General features: G+C 43.6%; 2 protein-coding genes across 5 annotated transcripts in view; one reads left to right on the top strand and one right to left on the bottom strand.

Annotated features, from left to right (window-relative positions):
* The window catches only part of LOC143293940 (malonyl-[acyl-carrier protein] O-methyltransferase-like), a 13611-nt gene extending 11343 nt beyond the window's left edge, over nt 1-2268 (top strand). Inside the window, exon 7 of the mRNA XM_076605333.1 lies at nt 728-2268. Within this exon, the coding sequence (XP_076461448.1) occupies nt 728-912 (185 nt within the window). The 3' untranslated portion in view covers nt 913-2268. The remainder of the gene's footprint in view (nt 1-727) is intronic.
* Nucleotides 2269-6305: 4037 nt separating this feature from the next.
* LOC143293938 (methyltransferase-like protein 27) overlaps nt 6306-20000 on the bottom strand; it is a 30486-nt gene continuing 16791 nt past the window's right edge. The window contains exons 2-6 of one of the 4 annotated variants that reach the window (XM_076605329.1): nt 17100-17255; nt 15059-15187; nt 12721-12856; nt 11900-11992; nt 6306-8523 (exon numbers count right to left, since the gene is read on the bottom strand). In XM_076605329.1, the coding sequence (XP_076461444.1) occupies nt 8339-8523; nt 11900-11992; nt 12721-12856; nt 15059-15187; nt 17100-17255 (699 nt within the window). In that variant the 3' untranslated portion in view covers nt 6306-8338. The remainder of the gene's footprint in view (nt 8524-11899; nt 11993-12720; nt 12857-15058; nt 15188-17099; nt 17256-20000) is intronic. The other 3 variants (XM_076605330.1, XM_076605332.1, XM_076605331.1) reach the window with 3 other exon arrangements.

The following is a 20000-nucleotide window of genomic DNA, read 5'->3' as shown; positions in this document are numbered from 1 at the left end:
AGGAGGAACATCGATGCACAGCTGACACGTTTCTAACACTGAAGGGAACGTCAGACAGACAACGAACGGAGAAGCCACGAAAATCGAGGGAGGCCGAAACAGAACGAAAAGACAGGCCTGAGATTGATTCAGCTTATAAAAAGCATTGTATGAAAAATCCTTTGGAAAGAACTCTGGATTTATTTGAATGAAATTAATTCTGTGAAATGGTCTACAACAGTGTAGAAAATGAAAATAGAAGTAATGATAATGTAATGATAAAAACAATGATCATGATAAGTGATGCAAGTAATGAATAATAACAGTAATAATAATAATAACAACAACATGATTTATTTTCAGTCAAATGTCATCATCTCAGATGAACACACTATAAATAAATAAACGAACAAATCTACAACCCCGCTGAAAACAGAGTATGGCTGCCTACATGGCAGGGGTAAAAAACAGTCATAATGCAAAAGCTCACTCGTCAGTGCATTCACGCCGGAGTGAACGTGGGAGTCGCAGCCCACGAATGAAGCAGAAGATAATGGTAGTGCTGCCCAGAGTTCTGTTAACGACAGAACACTTGTAGTTTTGGTTTGATGATTTAAAAAAAAAAAATCTTATTTATTTTTAAGATAATGGTAGTGTTGATCAAAGTTCTGTTACTGACAGAACACTTTTACTTTTGATTAACTGAACTGGGATTTATTTTATTATTATTATTTTTTTTTTAACCCAGGTGGCTACATCGTGAACTGCATGCGAGCAGAGTACCTGCAAACGATGGCAGAGTACAACGGCCGTTGGGAAACCCACCTGAAGCAGCTGGAGAAGGAGGGAAAGTGGACACTGGTCAGCGAGCACAGGTATCCCAACCATTTCTTCCACCACGAGGGCTTGCGTCTGATCCACCGGGTGTCGTGATCACGTGGGCCTAACGGCTGAAAATGGACTGCTGCTGCAACAGAGCACTGGGGGACTTGGGTACACGTGGCCTACTGGTTACACAGAAACTGTTGCAGTCATTTAACAGATCTTGTGGTATGTTTGTGGAGCAAAATGGATAATGTTCTTGCTTTACAAAAAAAGATAAGAAAAAAAAGTAGTACTTTTTATTTTTACTTTTGGGGAATAGCAGTCACGGTGAGGGAGGTGGATGTTGACAGTTATCTTTTCTTTATTTCTCATTGTCATCTTCTTCTTTTAACATCATTACTTGGAAGACTGCACGAAGCGATTCAACAGAGGGTCTTGTCGCATACTGCGTACATAGTGAGGCGAAGAGTTGCTTGTTTTTTGAAATGGTGAAGGAAGAGTCAGGATTGGATTTTTGTTGGTGTTGTTATGATAGTTTGGATGTGGGAAAAAAACACACGAAAAGGACAGGGTAAAACAGAAAGCCTTGTCAGTCCTTTTTTTGTTTTTTTTTCTCACTTTGTTATTTTTGTTGTTATTCTTCTTCTCGAGCTGTACCCTGCCCTGTTGAACTCACAAGACGGGGTCTGTTGTTTGAGGGAAGTAACTCTTTTCTTTCGTCCTTTCCTTATCCCCCCTTTCTCTTCCTCCCACCGCACGTTTTCAACTCTTTCCATTGTGTGTATGTCTCTCTCTACCCCCCCCCCCCCTCCCAGCCCCCCTGTGTCTCTACACACCTTCCCTCTATCCCTCTCTTTCTCTGTACACCCTCTTTTAAAACCCCTACCCTCCATATCTCTCCCCCCCCTCTCTCTCCCCCCTCTCTCTCTGTCATTCTGTTTTTGTTCATGTCTGCTCTCTCTCTCACTCTTTTCTTTGTCTTATATTTCTACCCTTCCGACTGTGTCTCTGTCTCAACCCCTGTCTCTCTGTAACCCCCCGCCCCTCTCTCTCTCAACATTTTCTTCTCTCTGCAGTGCATTTCTTTCTTTCTTTTCGTCTCATGATGTCAGTTAGCTGTAACACCCTCCTTTTCAATGGCTCGTATCACTGACGATCTCGGATGACTGATGCCAGCGAGAAAGCTCCAAGTCCGTGTTGGACTTTTGGGGTGTGTGTGTGTGTGTGTGTGTGTGAGGGGAATAGACGGGTATATTTGTGCACGTGTATGTATGTATGTATAAGGTGTAAAACATAGGGTGGGAAATTTGCACAGAATTATCAATAACATCAGTGAGAAGAAGCACTAAGGGGAAAGAATTCCTGGACCCTACATCTTGATCGTTGGCGTTTCGCTGTTTTCTGCAGACCATTAAAGAAAAACACTAGGAAAAAGAGAATAAAAGGAAAAAAACGAAAAAAAAACCAGACTTGATAGTTTATTATCCCAGCTTTGGTTCACCGAACAGTTATAGCTTTGGTTTCCTGTCTGTCTCCGATTTGAAAGGCCGGTTCATTTTTGTTGTATGTTTGCTTGTGTGACTTTTTCAGTGTGTGCATCTGTTTGAGATTTGGCGTTAGCGTGTTCTCTTTTTCTGCCGAAACACGATGATACTTGTTGAACGTTACCTGGATAATAGTGTGCACAATACTGGGAACACAAATATGAATTGCAGATATTTTGCTACTATAAATACTGTACAAAATGGTTTTTCAGAGCTAGTTTTTAATTCATTTTGTGCTTTGGTATGGTGGAGCTTATACATAATTTAATTCAGAGTGATGTAAAATTGTATGTATCTCATGTGTTGAATCAATAAACTTGTGAATATCATATACGAGGATCGACTGCTTCTCCGTGGAAAAGAATGAGTGAAGTTGTGACTTTGAGTCTAGAATGTACGGATGGATGGATGGATGGCTGTGTGTGCATCGCATAGAAGTAATTTCATAATCATCACCACATAAATGGCAAACTTCGGTGGGATATGCACGCACACCGGCACACACACACTCCCTTTCTCTCTCTCCTTCTCTCTCTGTGGTTTAATTTCTCTTTAACACACACATTCTCTCTCCTTCTCTCTGTGTATTTTAATCTCTCTTTAAAACACACACACACTTTTCAATACCATATCTCTCGTTTATATTTCATCAGAATATGTATGTATGTATGTATGTGTGTGTATATATGTATGTATATATATATATATATATATGTGTGTGTGTGTGTGTGTGTGTGTGTGTTATATTAGTTTCTCTTTTTATGAATTTATCTTTTTAGTATTATTTGTCTATGAGTGTGTTTGTTTATTTGTTGCTACATTTATGTTCCTTTCAATTATTCATTTTTTTAAAAACTATTTGCTTTGCTAAAGCATTTAGGCGGAATGTAACACTTGCTCTGTCTGTCTGTCTGTCTGTCTGTCTCAATTTTTTTTTTCAGCATCATAATGACATGTCACCCATACTACACAGACGAATGTCATTAAAAAAGAATTCTGCAAAGATTTTTTTTTATTTGGCTCTCGACCTGAGGGGTTGCCCAATTTGAAGAATGATGATTAAAAACAGAATGAACGCCACCATCACCACTAAAATATAAACAACAAGAAGACACATACAGAAATGTGTCTGTCTGGGAAGACACAGTAAACATGCTTACAATATCACAATATATATTGATAAATACAGCTACACGTTAATCAAAACTATAAAAAAAATCTTCTGTGTGAATTTGCTTCGCTCTTTTCTTCTTCTTTTTTTTTCAACATAAAATTGTAACTATATTATATATATTTCAACATCAAGATAAATCAGTGAAAATACTTATTTTAGGATAGTACTTTTTTGATTTGATGGCATCATAATATGTAACTTTATATCCTATCTCCATTTTCGGACTTTCTTTGGAGTATTCCAAAGCTAGTTCAGTTTCTTCATCAGTCACTTCAGTTTCAAGGCGGCGTCAAAAGTGTGTGTGTGTGTGTGTGTGTGTGTGTGTGTGTGTGTGCGTGCGTGCGTGCGCGCGCGCACATAAAACGCTGAGATGTACATAAATGTTCGGAAAATAGGCCAATAACCTGACGCCATCCTCTGGCCGAAGGGAATGAACTCCAGCATGAAATTAACGAAGTACGAGTTCTTTCCCTCTAAACTATACTTAAACTTTTCTCTTTTTTTTTTTTTTTTTAATCTATTTTTATTTAAAAACAACAACAAAAAACACACACCAGAAAACAAACAACAAAACAACAACAACAACAAAAAAACCCCAAACAACAACAACCCCCCTAAAAAAAACCCCAAAACAATAACAACAAAATCTGTATTTTCATTACTGCTGGTTTTGTTTATTCATCTAATTATTTTGTTGTTGCTGTTGTTGATACGTGATCAGACGCTTTACTCCAGGCTGTAACAAAACAAACCAGCCACTGCACAGACAGACAAACAGTCAACACACAAACAGACAAGCAGTCACAGACAGTCAAGCAGTCAACAGACAGACACACAGACAGAGAGACAAGCAGTCAACAAACACACAGACAGACAAGCAGTCAACAAACACACACACAGAGAGACAAGCAGTCAACAAACAAACACACAGAGAGACAAGCAGTCAACAAACAAACACACAGAGAGACAAGCAGTCAACAAACACACACACAGAGAGACAAGCAGTCAACAAACACACACACAGAGAGACAAGCAGTCAACAAACACACAGAGAGACAAGCAGTCAACAAACACACAGAGAGACAAGCAGTAAGACAAGCAGTCAACAAACACACAGAGAGACAAGCAGTCAACACACAAACACACAGAGAGACAAGCAGTCAACAAACACACACACACAGAGACAAGCAGTCAACAAACACACAGAGAGACAAGCAGTCAACACACAAACACACAGAGAGACAAGCAGTCAACACACACACACACAGAGAGACAAGCAGTCAACACACACACACACACAGAGACAAGCAGTCAACAAACACACACACAGAGAGACAAGCAGTCAACAAACACACACACAGAGAGACAAGCAGTCAACAAACACACAGAGAGACAAGCAGTCAACACACACACACACAGAGAGACAAGCAGTCAACAAACACACACACAGAGAGACAAGCAGTCAACACACACACACACAGAGAGACAAGCAGTCAACAAACACACACAGAGAGAGACAAGCAGTCAACACACACACACACACAGAGACAAGCAGTCAACACACACACACACACAGAGACAAGCAGTCAACAAACACACACACAGAGAGACAAGCAGTCAACAAACACACACACAGAGAGACAAGCAGTCAACAAACACACACACAGAGAGACAAGCAGTCAACACACACACACACAGAGAGACAAGCAGTCAACAAACACACACACAGAGAGACAAGCAGTCAACACACACACACACAGAGAGACAAGCAGTCAACAAACACACACAGAGAGAGACAAGCAGTCAACACACACACACACAGAGAGACAAGCAGTCAACAAACACACACACAGAGAGACAAGCAGTCAACACACACACACACAGAGAGACAAGCAGTCAACAAACACACACACAGAGAGACAAGCAGTCAACAAACACACACACAGACAGACAAGCAGTCAACAAACACACAGACAGACAAGCAGTCAACACACAAAGAAACAAACACACAGACGGACAAGCAGTCAACACACAAACACACAGACGGACAAGCAGTCAACACACAGACGGACAAGCAGTCAACACACAAACAAACAAACACACAGACGGACAAGCAGTCAACACACAAACACACAGACGGACAAGCAGTCAACACACAGACGGACAAGCAGTCAACACACAAACAAACAAACACACAGACGGACAAGCAGTCAACACACAAAGAAACAAACACACAGACGGACAAGCAGTCAACACACAAACACACAGACGGACAAGCAGTCAACACACAAACAAACAAACACACAGACGGACAAGCAGTCAACACACAAAGAAACAAACACACAGACGGACAAGCAGTCAACACACAAACAAACAAACACACAGACAGACAAGCAGTCAACACACAAACAAACAAACACACAGACGGACAAGCAGTCAACACACAAACAAACAAACACACAGACAGACAAGCAGTCAACAGACACACAGACGGACAAGCAGTCAACACACAAACAAACAAACACACAGACAGACAAGCAGTCAACAGACACACAGACGGACAAGCAGTCAACACACAAACAAACACACAGACAGACAGACAAGCAGTCAACAGACACACAGACGGACAAGCAGTCAACACACAAACAAACAAACACACAGACAGACAGACAAGCAGTCATCACACAGACAGACAGACAGACGGACAAGCAGTCAACACAAAGACAGACAGACGGACATTCAGATGAACACAAACACAACTCTGGATGACTCAGTGACCCAACTTGCTGAAATGATACTGTTTTCTTTATAAAAACAACAACAACAACAACAGAAAAACAAAACGGAATCATTATGTGCTGTGTTACATGGTTTGGTCCTTTGCCATCTGGGTGTGTGCAATCAGGATATCGGTGTAGCATTTTACGGTGTTGTGTTGTTGAGGAAGAGAGGCCGGCCTCGCAACAGCTGGAGGCGAGATACCGAGGCAGAGCTGAACAAGCAAGGGACCAACTGGACTGGAATGGCCAGAACAGCCCAGAACAGAGTGAGATGGCGAGGGGTCGTCGATGGCCTATGCTCCACCAGGAGCGATGGGCAAAATGAAAATGAATGTTGTGTTGTCTAGTTAAAAACAACAACTACGACAACAACATTATTAGTATTATTATCATCATTATTATTATTTAAAAGTATTGTACAAGGTTGTGTTTTCTAGGTTAACAAAAATCATTGTTATTGCTGCTGCCCTTGTTTCTTCTTCCTTATAATATCATCATCATTATTGTCGTTATTATTCACTCAAATGAATTCTCAATTTCCCAAATCATAACAGGAAGCAACAACAATGTATTCATCACTACATCAATCAATCAATCATTGACCAGTCAATCAAAGCAACAACAGAAAAACGCGCACAAGATCCCCAATTAAAAAAAACACAAAAAAACCACCACACATACTTACAAACGTACACAATAAATACACACACAAGGAGCACACAACCCTTTATACCACCAACAGTGAACGTCAAAAAACGACTAGCGTCTTAACCCACAAAAAACCCCACCAAAAACCAAATGTATGAAAAAGGCCACACCTTCAAAATGATATGTCGGTACAAAAATCTATCAACCTTGCAGTCAGCAATGTGTCAACCAATCAATCAATCAATCAACCAATCGATGAGCTTGTTGAAACACCGTCATCCGCTGAGCATGGGATGGAAATGGAACTCACTGCGAATACTGGTCATTCAATCAATCAAATCAACCAATCAATCAATCACTCAATCAATCGACCAGCCAACCAACTCAATCAATAAATCAGTCTACCGAGATCTGTTCATTAGAAATGAATCTGAGCCCACTTTGCACAAGATATCAGTGCTGTGCTAAGTTTACTTGGCGTTGAGAATTTCCCAAAATCTATGGAAACACTGTGGACGAAAAGGATGCATTAAGAATTTCCCAAAGTTAATGGAAGCAATGTGGACTTAACAAAGAGTGCTTTAAGGATGTTCAAAAGTCTATGGAATTAGCACAGACTTAAAGAACGTGTTAAAAATGTTCGTATGTCTGTGAAATTCGCATTGACTTGAAGAATGTGTTCATAATATTCAAAAGTCTTTGGAATTAGCATTGACTTGAAGAATGTTTTCATAATATTCAAAAGTCTTTGGAATTAGCATTGACTTGAAGAATGTGTTCATAATATTCAAACGTCTTTGGAATTAGCACTGACTTGAAGAATGTGTTCATAATATTCAAAAGTCTATGAAATTAGCATTGACTTGAAGAATGCGTTAAGAATGTTCCTCCGTATATGAAATTTGCATAGAATTAAAGATTTTTTTAAAGAATGCTCAAAAGTCTATGAAATTAGCACAGACCTATAGAATGACTTAAGAATGATCCAAAGTCTATGAAATGAGCGCAGACTCACACAAAGTGTTAAGAATGCTCCAAAGTCTATGAAATTAGCACAGACAATGTGTTAAGAATGCTCCTGTCTATGACATCGTTGACTTAAAGAATGAGTTAATTAAGAATGCTCCAAAGTCTATGAAATGAGCGCAGACTCGAAGAATGAGTTAAGAATGCTCCAAAGTCCATGAAATTGCCGTGGTGTGTTAAGAATTTCCCCCAGTCCATGGAAAGAACATAGACTTGAAGAAGAGTTTTCTGAACCACTAAGCAAACTCAGCACTGCTAAAGACGGCTCGTGCAAACCAAGCCCTAGATCCCCCGGCCTGCTTCCACCACCACCAGCACCAGCACCAGCACCACCATCATCATCATCATCATCATCATCATCATCAACAGACGATGAACTTGAAGACGACGCCGGTGTTGTCGAAGGAGTACCTAGGGACGGTAACTCTGGAGGCCAGCGTCCATGCCCCCTCCTCCTCCATCCTCCGCATGGTGTTCTCCAGCCGTCCCCGGTACTCCTCCACGTGCTCCAGGTACTCCTCGCGCATCACGATGCACACCATGCCCCCTGCACACACACACACACACACACACACACACACACACACACACCACACACACACACACACACACACACACCACACACACACACACACACACACACACACACACCGTATTGGGTGATTGTGATGATGGTAATGATGATACAATCTTCTTCTTCTTCTTCTTTGTTCGTGGGCTGCAATTCCCACGTTCATTCGCAGGTACACGAGTGGGCTTTTACGTGTATGACCGTTTTTACCCTGCCATGCAGGCAGCCATACTCCGTTTTCGGGGGTATAAATACATGAGTAGGCTTTTACGTGTATGACCGTTTTTACCCCACCATGTAGGCAGCTATACTCCGTTTTCAGGGGTGTGCATGCTGGGTATGTTCTTGTTTCCATAACCCACCAAACACTGACATGGATTCATGGATCTTTAACGTGTGTATTTGATCTTCTGCTTGGGTTTACACACGAAGGGGGTTTCAGGCACTAGCAGATCTACACATATGTTGACCTGGGAGATTTCGGAAAAAATCTCCACCCTTTACCCACCAGGCGCCGTTACCATGATTCGAACCCGGGATCCTCAGATTGAAAGTCCAACCCTTTAACCACACGGCTATCGTGCCTATCTGACGACAGGAATAACAGTCAGAATGATGATGAAGCAGGAAGAACAACATATGTTCCAGGATCTCCTCTCACATTACAATGACCACAACCACCCCCCTGCACTTACACACACACACACAACGTTGTGATGGTGGTGGTGATGGTGGTGGTGGTGCTGGTGAGGGTGATGGTGATGGTGGTGATGGTGATGGTGGTGATGGTGATGGCGGTGGTGATGGTGGTGATGGTGGTGATGCTGGTGATGCTGGTGGTGGTGGTGATGGTGATTGTAGTGGTGGTGGTGGTGGTGGTGGTGGTGGTGATGGTGGTGGTGGTGATGGTAAATGATTGTAATGATGATGGAGATGATAATGGTTATGATGAGGAAGCAGTAGTAGTAGTAATGACAAGAAGAAGAAGAAGAAGAAGAAGAAGATGAACAACAACAACAAAAACCAAAGCAAGAATAGCAACAATACAAAAATGATGATCATGATGATAGAAATACCACTGACAATAACAACAAAAACAATAACTAAAAAACAAAACAAAAACTATCACGATCACTATCATTACCTCTGTACAGAACAGAACCGGACAGCAGGCAATACAAAGGGCACTAACCAGACATGACAACACAAGACAGCAGACAATACATAGAGTACTAACCAGACCTGACAACACAGGACAGCAGGCAATACAAAGGGCACTAACCAGACCTGACAACACAGGACAGCAGGCAATACAAAGGGCACTAACCAGACATGACAACACAGGACAGCACACAATACAAAGGGCACTAACCAGACCTGACAACACAGGACAGCAGGCAATACATAGAGTACTAACCAGACCTGACAACACAGGACAGCAGGCAATACATAGAGTACTAACCAGACCTGACAACACAGGACAGCAAGCAATACAAAGGGCACTAACCAGACATGACAACACAGGACAGCAGGCAATACAAAGGGCACTAACCAGACATGACAACACAGGACAGCAGGCAATACAAAGGGCACTAACCAGACCTGACAACACAGGACAGCAGGCAATACAAAGGGCACTAACCAGACCTGACAACACAGGACAGCAAGCAATACAAAGGGCACTAACCAGACCTGACAACACAGGACAGCAGGCAATACAAAGGGCACTAACCAGACTGGACAACACAGGACAGCAAGCAATACAAAGGGCACTAACCAGACCTGACAACACAGGACAGCAGGCAATACAAAGGGCACTAACCAGACATGACAACACAGGACAGCACACAATACAAAGGGCACTAACCAGACATGACAACACAGGACAGCACACAATACAAAGGGCACTAACCAGACCTGACAACACAGGACAGCAGACAATACAAAGGGCACTAACCAGACCTGACAACACAGGACAGCAGGCAATACAAAGGGCACTAACCAGACCTGACAACACAGGACAGCAGGCAATACAAAGGGCACTAACCAGACATGACAACACAGGACAGCAGGCAATACAAAGGGCACTAACCAGACCTGACAACACAGGACAGCAGGCAATACAAAGGGCACTAACCAGACATGACAACACAGGACAGCAGACAATACAAAGGGCACTAACCAGACCTGACAACACAGGACAGCAAGCAATACAAAGGGCACTAACCAGACTGGACAACACAGGACAGCAGGCAATACAAAGGGCACTAACCAGACTTGACAACACAGGACAGCAGGCAATACAAAGGGCACTAACCAGACTGGACAACACAGGACAGCAGGCAATACAAAGGGCACTAACCAGACCTGACAACACAGGACAGCAGGCAATACAAAGGGCACTAACCAGACCTGACAACACAGGACAGCAAGCAATACAAAGGGCACTAACCAGACCTGACAACACAGGACAGCAGGCAATACAAAGGGCACTAACCAGACCTGACAACACAGGACAGCAGGCAATACAAAGGGCACTAACCAGACCTGACAACACAGGACAGCAGGCAATACAAAGGGCACTAACCAGACCTGACAACACAGGACAGCAGGCAATACAAAGGGCACTAACCAGACCTGACAACACAGGACAGCAGGCAATACAAAGGGCACTAACCAGACATGACAACACAGGACAGCAGGCAATACAAAGGGCACTAACCAGACCTGACAACACAGGACAGCAAGCAATACAAAGGGCACTAACCAGACTGGACAACACAGGACAGCAGACAATACAAAGGGCACTAACCAGACCTGACAACACAGGACAGCAGGCAATACAAAGGGCACTAACCAGACCTGACAACACAGGACAGCAGACAATACAAAGGGCACTAACCAGACCTGACAACACAGGACAGCAGGCAATACAAAGGGTACTAACCAGACCTGACAACACAGGACAGCAGACAATACAAAGGGCACTAACCAGACCTGACAACACAGGACAGCAGGCAATACAAAGGGCACTAACCAGACCTGACAACACAGGACAGCAGGCAATACAAAGGGCACTAACCAGAATGGACAACACAGGACAGCAGGCAATACATAGAGTACTAACCAGACCTGACAACACAGGACAGCAGGCAATACAAAGGGCACTAACCAGACCTGACAACACAGGACAGCAAGCAATACAAAGGGCACTAACCAGACCTGACAACACAGGACAGCAGGCAATACATAGAGCACTAACCAGACCTGACAACACAGGACAGCAAGCAATACAAAGGGCACTAACCAGACCTGACAACACAGGACAGCAAGCAATACAAAGGGCACTAACCAGGCTTGACAATGCGGGACAACTCGTACAGTCCTGAAGTGGGGATGTGGCCCTCTCCCATTCCCCCGGCAATCACTGCGCAGTCGTACACATCTGAAAGCAGTATTGATGTTGTTGGTAGTGGGTCCTTTCTTATTTTGTCCTTCTCTCTCTCCCAGTGTCTCCCTCTCTCTTTCAGTCTTCAGTGTTCTCTCTCTCTCTGTCTGTCTCGCTTTAACTAATTGTTTGATTGGTACATGACTTTCATCTTCAGTTATGGGCTTAGGAACGAATAAACCATTTCGTATTCGTATTCATATTCTCTCTGTCTCTCTCTCTCTGTAAGTGTCTGTCTCTCTCTCCCCGTGTGTGTGTGTGTGAGTGAGTGAGTGTGTGTGTGTGTGTGTGTGTGTGTGTGTGTGTGTGTGTGTGTGTGTGTGTGTGTGTGTGTGTGTGCGCGCGCGTATGTCTGTGTGTGGCAGTGTCTGTATCTGTGCGTATGTTTGTGTGTGGCTGTGTCTGTATGTCTCTGTGTCTGTCTGTCTCTCTCTCTAAAGACGTTTGTTCACTGCACGCACATGCGTAAATGCACAGACCCACAAGCATGCACCTGCGCACACAAACACGCGCGCGCGCACACACACACACACAAACATACACACATACACCACACAAACGCACGCACACGCGCGCACACACACACACACCCGCGCGCGCGCACACACACACGCAAACAGACACAGACACACACACTCTCTCCCTTTTTCTTTCTCTCACACACACAACGCACGCACAAACACACACACACACACACAGAAAGAGAAAGAGACAGAGACAGAGACCGTCATCAATTGGAAGACGTTTTTCGTTGAGGTAGCACAAGAAGTCCTGTTCATAGATGTTCTTGTGGCGAGCAATGCCCAGCAGGGTTTGGCTGGGGTCTAAGGCGTGCAGCTGTTTGAAACCCAACTTCTTCAACTGGAACAAAGACAAAGAAAAGACAAAAAGGAGGAGAAGATTTTACGTTCAAGTGGATTTCATTTTGCCTGTCATTTAAACAAGGCGTGTGACGAGACTCAAGACATAAAACACCGTACCCCCTCCTCTAACACCCCCCTCCCCACCCCCCCCAAAAAAAGGAAGAAGAAAAAACAAAATAAACTGACTTTACATATATATATGTATATATATATATATATATATATATATATATATATAGAGAGAGAGAGAGAGAGAGAGAGAGAGAGAGAGAGAGAGAGGATGTGGAATTTTGACCAGGTCTTTAAAATGCAAGGGTGGTGGGGGTAGGATAGAAAAAAAAAAAAAAAAAAGAAAAAAAAGGAAAAAGAAAAAAGAACTGCCTAAAGTCGAGCGACTTAACGCTTTAAGTATGGGTATATCATCTTCACAACGGGTGCACAGGACGGGAAAGGTGCAATTTCTTCAACTAGAAAAACAACAAAACAACCACAACAAACAACAACACCTCCTCAACCAACACCAGTTCAGTTCATCTTCAGTGACTTTTTCCACCCTTTTCGTATGAAGCACAAAGCTCAGTTTCTTCCGTTGAAAGATTGAGATAAATGAATATATAGATAGAATAATTATCATCAACAGAAAAAAAACCCCAACTCCTTTGGTTTCATGCGAAGGTTTACCGTCCAGAGAGTTCAGAAATCCGGATAAATTTTCTTCAACTGAAAGATTAAAACAAAAACGTTTTTATAAAAAAACAACAACACACGTTTTTATCAAAAAAAAGAAAAGAAAAGAAGAAGAAGAAGAAGAAGAAGAAGAAGAAGAAGAAGAAGACACGATCCAGTATTTTCAAACTGAGTGATGTTGAAAGAGGAATTCACCGTCCTTCATACCAGCCTTACCAAGTCCTTGACGAACCTTGCTGAGGATGGAAGCAAAGTGTGTCACCTTCAGCACGCACAGTCAAAGTTAAAGAAGTGCTGATAATAAACGTTGTGGGGCGAATGGGGGGGGGGGGGGGGGGGGGGGGGTTGGGCCAGACTGGAGCACAGGCCTTTCCTGACGTCACACAGGGCGGTCATTATCCCACACTAATTGGTGGTTTAATGACACACCAGTACGCACGTGCGCATCTGCGCGCGCGCGCGTGCACACACACACACACACACACACACACACATTCCGAGCCACCTAGCGGGCAACAAAAAATGACGATAACAGCTGACAACAACTTACAACCACAGCTGACAACAACAACAACAAGAACTTACAACAATAGCTGACATCAACAACTGACATCAACTGACATCAACAATTGACAGCAACAACAACAGCTGACATCAACAGCTGACATCAACAACAACAGCAACAACAACAGCTGACATCAACAGCTGACATCAACAACAACAGCAACAACAACAGCTGACATCAACAGCTGACATCAACAACAACAGCAACAACAACAGCTGACATCAACAGCTGACATCAACAACAACAGCAACAACAACAGCTGACATCAACAACAACAGCAACAACAACAGCTGACAACAACAGCTGACATCAACAGCTGACATCAACAGCTGACATCAACAGCAACAACTGACATCAACAGCTGACATCAACAGCAACAACTGACAGCAACAGCTGACATCAACAACTGACATCAACAACAACAACTGACAACAACAGCTGACATCAACAGCTGACATCAACAACTGACATCAACAGCAACAACTGACAGCAACAGCTGACATCAACAGCTGACATCAACAGCTGACATCAACAACAGCTGACATCAACAGCAACAACTGACATCAACAGCTGACATCAACAGCAACAACTGACAGCAACAGCTGACATCAACAGCTGACATCAACAGCTGACATCAACAGCAACAACTGACAGCAACAGCTGACATCAACAACTGACAACAACAGCTGACATCAACAACAGCTGACATCAACAGCTGACATCAACAACAACAACTGACAACAACAGCTGACATCAACAGCTGACATCAACAACAACAACTGACAACAACAGCTGACAACAACAACTGACAGCAACAGCTGACATCAACAACAACTGACAACAACAGCTGACATCAACAACTGACATCAACAACTGACAACAACAGCTGACATCAACAACTGACAACAACAGCTGACATCAACATGACAACAAATGAGACACACCCACCTGCTCTCCAACAAAGCCTGTTCCACAAGCCACATCAATCACCAGGGGTTTCTCCCTGTCCGTCTGGAAGAACTCTCCCACAGCCTGGGCCGCTATTTCTGGCCCCCTGTAGCGTTCGTGGTTCAGATCCTGCAATGGGATGTTCGCCTTCTGTTAGTTCTGGTTCAGATCCTGCAATGGGATGTTTGCCTTCTGTTAGTTCTGGTTCAGATCCTGCAATGGGATGTTTGCCTTCTGTTAGTTCTGGTTCAGATCCTGCAATGGGATGTTTGCCTTCAGTTAGTTCTGGTTCAGATCCTGCAATGGGATGTTTGCCTTCTGTTAGTTCTGGTTTAGATCCTGCAATGGGATGTTTGCCTTCTGTTAGTTCTGGTTCAGATCCTGCAATGGGATGTTTGCCTTCTGTTAGTTCTGGTTTAGATCCTGCAATGGGATGTTTGCCTTCAGTTAGTTCTGGTTCAAATCCTGCAATGGGATGTTTGCCTTCTGTTAGTTCTGGTTCAGATCCTGCAATGGGATGTTTGCCTTCTGTTAGTTCTGGTTTAGATCCTGCAATGGGATGTTTGCCTTCTGTTAGTTCTGGTTCAAATCCTGCAATGGGATGTTTGCCTTCTGTTAGTTCTGGTTCAAATCCTGCAATGGGATGTTTGCCTTCTGTTAGTTCTGGTTCAGATCCTGCAATGGGATGTTTGCCTTCTGTTAGTTCTGGTTTAGATCCTGCAATGGGATGTTTGCCTTCTGTTAGTTCTGGTTCAGATCCTGCAATGGGATGTTTGCCTTCTGTTACTTCTGGTTCAAATCCTGCAATGGGATGTTTGCCTTCTGTTAGTTCTGGTTCAAATCCTGCAATGGGATGTTTGCCTTCTGTTAGTTCTGGTTTAGATCCTGCAATGGGATGTTTGCCTTCAGTTAGTTCTGGTTCAGATCCTGCAATGGGATGTTTGCCTTCTGTTAGTTCTGGTTTAGATCCTGCAATGGGATGTTTGCCTTCTGTTAGTTCTGGTTTAGATCCTGCAATGGGATGTTTGCCTTCTGTTAGTTCTGGTTCAGATCCTGCAATGGGATGTTTGCCTTCTGTTAGTTCTGGTTCAAATCCTGCAATGGGATGTTTGCCTTCTGTTAGTTCTGGTTCAAATCCTGCAATGGGATGTTTGCCTTCTGTTAGTTCTGGTTTAGATCCTGCAATGGGATGTTTGCCTTCAGTTAGTTCTGGTTCAGATCCTGCAATGGGATGTTTGCCTTCTGTTAGTTCTGGTTTAGATCCTGCAATGGGATGTTTGCCTTCTGTTAGTTCTGGTTTAGATCCTGCAATGGGATGTTTGCCTTCTGTTAGTTCTGGTTTAGATCCTGCAATGGGATGTTTGCCTTCTGTTAGTTCTGGTTCAGATCCTGCAATGGGATGTTTGCCTTCTGTTAGTTCTGGTTCAAATCCTGCAATGGGATGTTTGCCTTCTGTTAGTTCTGGTTCAAATCCTGCAATGGGATGTTTGCCTTCTGTTAGTTCTGGTTCAAATCCTGCAATGGGATGTTTGCCTTCTGTTAGTTCTGGTTCAGATCCTGCAATGGGATGTTTGCCTTCTGTTAGTTCTGGTTCAAATCCTGCAATGGGATGTTTGCCTTCTGTTAGTTCTGGTTTAGATCCTGCAATGGGATGTTTGCCTTCTGTTAGTTCTGGTTTAGATCCTGCAATGGGATGTTTGCCTTCAGTTAGTTCTGGTTCAAATCCTGCAATGGGACTGCACTGAGCGCACATAGCACCAAAAGTGTTGTCCCTGGCAAGATTCTGTAGACAAATTCACTTCGATAGGAAAATAAATAAAATTGCAAGCAGAAAAAAAAAAAAATTCGAAGAAAGGGTGGCGCTCTCAGTGTAGTGACGTGCTCTCCCTGGGGAAAGCAGCTCGGTGTTTTCTCCCCTACACCAGATCTTGAGTACTGGTCTAGGTGCTAGTCTTTCGAGGTCCCGTGTCCGATACGATACGATACAAAACAGTTCAATACAATACGACACGACACGACACGACACGACAGCCTACAAGACCTCCTCATAGGTGGTCCACTGGTCGTACACCCGGGTGGATTCCTCCAGGCTGATGCCGGGACGATGGGCCCGGAAGTTGCAACAGTAGGCCTCCGCCGTCTCTGATGCCTGACTCTCCATGAACCGTCTGGCCTTCTGCTCTGCCATCGTCAGCTGCTGAAAGACAGGTTCTGTCAGTGATGGTGGTGATGATGATGATGGTGGTGATGATGAGGTGATGATGATGATGGTGGTGATGATGATGATGCTGGTGATGATGATGATGCTGGTGATGGTGGTGATGATGATGATGCTGGTGATTAGGAAATCTGCCTAAAAGCTAAAAAAAAAAAAAAAAAAAAAAATTAAAGACACAGAGAATCATCTGAGATAAACAAGAGTAAAACTGAGATGAACAACAGGACACCTATCACTGTGGCGTCATCACTGTCGTCATCATCATCGTCATCATCATCATCATCACTGTTCTGCTGACCTTTCATTCAGAAAGGCAAAAAGGATCAAGTCAGACGATGAATACATTGTCTTTTCCATCCACAACCCTGCATATATATATTCTGTGGCTTTTGAGGCCAGGGCAATACTTTACACCATTACCTATCTTGGCCAGCAAAATCCTAACCAAGCCCCAGCAACAACTGAACACCCTGTACCAATCCGTTCTTAGCGGAAAAGCGCACAGTTTTCTTCTCTTAACTCTGTCATTCAGAAACTTCCTCCTGGTAGACGATGTCAAATCCCTCTTGGAAAGAGGAATGTGTACCAAAAATCATTTGCCCCCTCTGCTGCTCAAATAATGTTTTGATTCCATTGCCTGTGGTTTGCTGATTGTTCTGATGACAGTTGTCTTTCTTCCCAAAGTATGCATGCATGTGTGTGAAAAGGAAGAAATGAGGACAGGGAAATGTGTACTGGTTACTTGTGGTTTCATTTTCCTTTCATTTGTCTCTTGAAACGTCATAATTATCTTACTGAATGTTTCCTTTGTACCATAATTGAAACGTACAAACACGCGCACGCACATGCGCGCGCGCACACTCGCACACACGCAGGCACAACCATGCACACAGACACACACAGAGACACAGACACAGAGACAGACAGAAAGACACACACCGACGTATGCATGCACGCACACACACACACACACACACACACACACACACACACACACACACACACATTTGTTCCACCGTCTTACAATGTATTTGATCTAATAACTGATGTGTGCGTGTTGACCAGGGAAGGATGTGTCATTTAGTCGTTTTTCTATCAAATATTTTCTGGCGGTAATTTGAAGTGAGCTGACAGATCATTTTCTGCCTTGGTTGAACCAGACAATACAGTACTGCCTTGATTGAATCAGACAATAAAGTACTGCCTGGGTTGAATCAGACAATAAAGTACTGCCTGGGTTGAATCAGACAAAGTACTGCCTTGATTGAATCAGACAATAAAGTACTGCCTGGGTTGAATCAGACAAAGTACTGCCTTGGTTGAACCAGACAATACAGTACTGCCTTGGTTGAATCAGACAATAAAGTACTGCCTTGATTGAATCAGACAATAAAGTACTGCCTGGGTTGAATCAGACAAAGTACTGCCTGGGTTGAATCACAATACAGTACTGCCTGGGTTGAACCAGACAATAAAGTATTTTGAACTGAACTGAACACAGTCCAAAGCTCGGCTTACAGTGGAGCCAACGGCAAAGTGAGAGCTGTAACGTCAATCGTTTCTTCACGACAACAGGGATTTTATTCACGGCTTTGCTTTTTCTGAAGGACATTAACTCTCCAACTGCGAGTCCAGATTCCGCTGGCTCCTAGTGCTGCAGCCTTGGGGCCTGGCTGGGTTTTGGGGACCATCCCAACGCCGAGTGTCTTTAAAACCCTCTTGGTTGAGAGAGTGACCGTGGGGGGTGTGACCTGGGCAAGACACTCTCCACTATAATCAGACTGTAGCCTACATAGTCGGGACAACAGTTGTTCACTGATGTTCTGATGGTCAACGTTCACTGATGTTCTGATGGTCAGTCTGACACCACTGATTGTCATGCATATATTATGAGGCCAGAGCTCTGTGTGTGTGTGTGTGTGTGTGTGTGTGTGTGTGTGTGTCTGTGTCTGTGTGTCTGTGTGTATGACTGTGTGTGTGCGTGGTTGCGTGGGCGCGCGTGCAAGTGTGCGCGCATATGTTTGTATGTATGTGCGTTCGTTGTGATGAAGATGTGTCCCGAATTGGTCAAAATGACATACACCGATCACAGGTGGCAGTGACGGGTATCAACCTTCACATCATTGACAGCGATAGGAAACGTGACCCAGGGTCATTCTAAATTTCGCTATTGCGATGCCATAGTTTTTCGGGTGGAAAACTTTACACAGTGACCTCCCTGAAAAAACAAGGAACTGAAACTAAAGACCAGCCCACCACCACGTCCACACAGCGGGGGCACAGTGGTCATGCAAACGACGAAGAAAGCCAGTGTCCAGGGGTTCGATACCCGCACTGGCTGGAGACTGGGAGTCCTTGATGTCGACTCGTGACACTTGGGTTGCAACTTCGGCTTTAGCACGCTATGCCAAGTGAGCTAAAGAAGACACACTTTACTTTTTAGCACGCTATGCCAGTGAGCTAAAGCAGACATCCTTTACCTTCTAGCACGCTATGCCAAGTGAGCTAAAGAAGACACACTTTACTTTTTAGCATGCTATGCCAACTTAGCTAAAGCAGACACCCTTTACTTTAAACTTCCCGATTTTCGAAGTACATTGAGTAATTTTCTTTAATACTACCTTTGCTGGGTTCAAATTTTCATCCTTACTTCCACCCTCCATGCATTCTGGTTTCCACAACTGACACACAACACCCCATCTTCTTCTTCTACCTTTTCATCTA

The sequence above is a fragment of the Babylonia areolata genome, chromosome 19 (assembly GCF_041734735.1).
Source record: "Babylonia areolata isolate BAREFJ2019XMU chromosome 19, ASM4173473v1, whole genome shotgun sequence".
Classification (NCBI taxonomy): domain Eukaryota; kingdom Metazoa; phylum Mollusca; class Gastropoda; order Neogastropoda; family Buccinidae; genus Babylonia; species Babylonia areolata.
This window is presented reverse-complemented; position numbering and strand designations above follow the sequence as displayed.